This window comes from Nestor notabilis, unplaced genomic scaffold, assembly GCF_000696875.1.
Source record: "Nestor notabilis isolate BGI_N333 unplaced genomic scaffold, ASM69687v1 scaffold1364, whole genome shotgun sequence".
In the NCBI taxonomy this organism is placed as follows: Eukaryota; Metazoa; Chordata; class Aves; order Psittaciformes; family Psittacidae; genus Nestor; species Nestor notabilis.
The window spans coordinates 327598-331469 of record NW_009926120.1 but is presented as its reverse complement, the minus strand read 5'-3'; the positions used below and the strand labels follow the sequence as shown (position 1 = coordinate 331469).

Below are 3872 nucleotides of genomic sequence, written 5' to 3'. Positions count from 1 at the left end.
TCGTGTAGGTGACACAAACATCTCATGACTTGGGGTGAAGCTCTTCAATGTCCTGCAGCAAGGGGCAGGTGCAGCAGCCTGGCTTTGGGATGTCCAGGTTGATTTATGGTGGCTTTGAAGGGTGTTCTAACTGTGGTTGCTATGTGGGGATTTAGGGACAAGTCAGAGTCCTCCCTCAAGGTGCAGGGAGGAATGGACCCTGAAGGGACGTGAGCTCCTGCTGCCCAGAGGGTGCTGTGGATGGCTCTGTCTGCTCTTGGCTGTGTGCTTGTTTCAATTCTTATCATCACCTAAGCAGCTAGAACAAAATATACCTTTTAGTCTTTCTTAGAAATGAACGTATTTCTTATGAGTGTATTTTCCTAAGTGAGTAGTTACCTCACTTATTGACATATTCATCAATATGACAGTTCATATTGACAGTATCTTGCTCAATAATGATGATTTCAATCACATCAGCAGCCAGAAAGGAAGTGAATAGGTGAAAAATTAAGGCCCCAATAAAAAAATCCAGGTTTGCGACATTTTTGGCAATCAGAGCTATTAACTTCTAACAGTTTTTCAAGGATTGAAAATGTTTTGGTGATTTGGGGGTAATTTGACCACTGCTGGACATGGTGTTGAACAGCTGCAGGAACTGGACATGTAATAGATTCATTTCCCAAACTAAAATGATTTTGTGACCACGTACAGCCTGGTCAGTATTGGATTATAATGCTTTTCATAGTCTAATTAGCACTGTGGATCTGAAAACAATGGACTTTGTGTACTTTGACTCTGTTTTATGTTTATATACCTTGTGCTTTCATAAGGAAGTTTGCTCTCACAAGTGTTTCTTCATTAGCAGAATGACCTGTGCCACCTTGCTGCTGCTGGGGCCCATGGGGCACCTCATGCAATGAGCTGCTTCCCTTTGCTCTGGGACTGCAGCAAAAGCCAGAGCAGAAAACCAACATGTCTTCTTTTCTTAGGTGAAATCCCGGATCTCTTTCCCGACGATGAAGTTGAAAACATCATCAACAGTGTGAGGAATGAAGTCAAAGGCCGGGGGCTGGTGGACTCCAGGGAAACTTGCTGGAAGTTCTTTATAGAACGTGTTCGACGACAGCTGAAGGTGAGACGTTCGGAGGGAGTTTGTGTCCTCGCCATTGGCCTTGCTGCAGGGACACGGTGTGGAGATGTTTTGGGCTGCCTTGTGGAGAGGTCAGACTGCAGCCTGGAAGGCTTTTCTGCCTGTTCATGAACTGAGTTGAGGTTCTTGCAGCATGTAGTACTAAAGCATAGGAAATGCTGGGTGTTGCCATCACTTCTTAGGCTTTAGAAAGCGATGGGAGCTGAAAAGCTGAGCAGGACCAGCCTTTCTGTTTTCAGAGACAGGCACAGGGGTTCAATGGGAATGCATCAGAAGTAGGTCTTGCTGCTTGGAAAAATTGCACTGAGGGTATTCATGTTGTCGACAATTCACAACCAGAAGAATTAAAAAACCCACAACGTTATCTTAGTACCAGAGTGCTGGGCACTGAGTGGGACACAACATGCTTACAGCTTTTCTTCCACTCCAGCCCTGGAGAAAGGCCTTGTAAATATGTCCTAAGACCACCAAACAGTTTCAGGACTTCCCAGGTATGCCCAGCACATGGAGAAAGCACAGTGCAAGAAGCAGTTAGACTCTTCCAAAGGTATTAACCCATGTGCAGGACTGCTCAGCGCTGTGGTCCCAGATCAGGGAGGTAGCGACCAGGCAGTGAGTGAAGACTTGACTTTTGCTCAATGAAAGCACATCCTCCTCCTTACTCACTGCTTGGTTTGTGTTGGTGGGACATCTTCATGGAGGTAGGGTGTCCTGTTCCCTTTTTGGTGTAGGTGGGTACCCATTTAGGATGAGGAAGAGCTGGAGAGTTGATTTTTGAGGGAAAATCCAGGGACCAGACACAATATAGAGGCCCAAGGAGATGGAATGCTGTCCTACTCTCTCTCTTTCTCTCAGTATAGAGGGGAATATCTGATGAGCACTGATGCTGTTTTGTAGCTCTTAGAGCACCTTGATTGTCCTCTGCCTGGTGTCCCTCCCTAGATATATTCCTGTTCACTATTGAGGTACACTAGAATGTCAGTATGACTGTGATTTACTTGAGGCTGAGCCCTTTTCCTTGTCTGCCCTTCTCCTGAACAGCGTGTTAGAGCAGATGGATGGTGTCAGCAGGGAAGTGCTGTTTATTCTCCCCAGCATTGTGTGATGGCATCATGCTCCATGCAGAAAGCTGATCAAGCCCTTGCTGGCCAGGGCATGCTGGACTTCTGAGAGCATCATGGCCCAGCGAAGCATGAGCACCAACACACCAGCCTCAGGGTGCTGAGAGAGAGCAGGTTAGGTGCAGAAGAGAGCTTTTGTACCTGGAGAGCTTTCTGAGAGAGCAACATAGAGGTGTCTGAGGCTTATGCTTGAAGGTGTAGGAAGGATTCCAATGTGTGTGTTCCTTGTGTCTGAGAAAGCAGTGGCTGTGTCATAGGAACAGCAGCTTTGAGTTCATCTCTCTCTTCTGAAATGGAAACAGAAGCAGTTTTGTTACAGACTGGCTTTGGCAGCCTCTAAAAGCCAGATCTTGGCCCATGGTGGAGGTGGTGACACCTTATGGAGATCTCTGAGCTGGCAGCAGCCTGCCTCATGGCACTTGCAAGGCTATGTACTTACCAGCCAGGACCTCGCAAGTGGGAGAGGGATGATGCGTTGAGTGAGATACGCTGCTTCCTACACTGGCCCTTGTTCAGATATTGCTACTTCGCTGCATGGTGGCAACTTGTCTGTGTTCTTCTTTGTGCCAGATTAGCAGAGCTGGTAAATCCAAACTGTGATGGATGGTGGTGGCAGATTTTGGTCCTTGGGCCTTATTTTGCTGTAAAGCTGGTGAAGGGGCAGGGAAGAGGAAAGGTTCTTTGCCTTGGCCTGACTTTACACCCTGATGGGGAATTTCCTTCTGGAGAAGGGAGAGTTTGTGCCCCCTTGAGAGGAGCTGAGGGGGCTGGCTGGGGGGGGCACGAGGCTCCCAGGCTGCAGGGCAAGGCAGGAGGGTGAGGGAAGGGCCTTGAAGACTGAAGGAAGGAGAAATGCGGCAGGAGGATGCTGAGCAGGGGAGTAACAGCCCCTTGACCACTCCCCAGAGGGAGATTTCCCACAGACCCACCAAAACTCCACCATTTGCTGCAACTCAGACTGAAATGAAAGCCTGGAAGGCAAAGGACTTGCTGTGGAAAACTGCACCGAGCAGGGAGAACACGTTCACAAATGAGTTTATTCCTGTGGTGCTTTGCTTTGAGATTGCTCTATTTAAAAGCAAAAAGTTCTCATTCTGCTTAAAGCAGGTTTTGAGTTTGAGCCACCTTGATGCTGGCCTTTGGGAAACAAAGCCAGGAGAGTCTAGATCCATTCACTTTAATTCCTGGTTGCACCACTTGAATCTGGATGCCAGTTCCCTGCTGGGTGCAGCTTTGTTTCACTGCTAAAGCAGGAAATTGGGGTTATATTAAACCCCATCTGCAGCCTTGAAAGTGTGCCAGGCTTCTGCTTGTGATCATAGCAATGCTCAGCATTTAATTGGGTTTATTGCAGAGGGAAAACGTGTTTACTGGTGGATTATGCCTTTCCCAGGCCAGGCTTGCTGGCCTGAACTGCAAGGACTTGAGGACAGAGGTTGCTGGTGGTGTGAGGTCTTCCACTGGAAGTGGCTGGTAGAGTCCAGTCTGGTCTGGAGCCTGGTGCCTGCTCCCAGCCGAGTCTTCTCCCCTTCGCCTCCCCTGGCTCCGCAGGTCGCGCTGTGCTTCTCCCCCATCGGCAGCAGGCTCCGTGTGCGCAGCAGGAGGTTCCCGGCCATCGT

At 48.7% G+C, this 3872-nt stretch overlaps 1 protein-coding gene across 1 annotated transcript in view; it reads left to right on the top strand.

The window, feature by feature from the left end:
• Window positions 1-3872, top strand: part of DNAH9 (dynein, axonemal, heavy chain 9) — a 172874-nt gene that overhangs the window by 78033 nt on the left and 90969 nt on the right. The window contains 2 exon segments of the mRNA XM_010013395.1: window positions 972-1114; window positions 3805-3870. Of these exon segments, the coding sequence (XP_010011697.1) occupies window positions 972-1114; window positions 3805-3870 (209 nt within the window).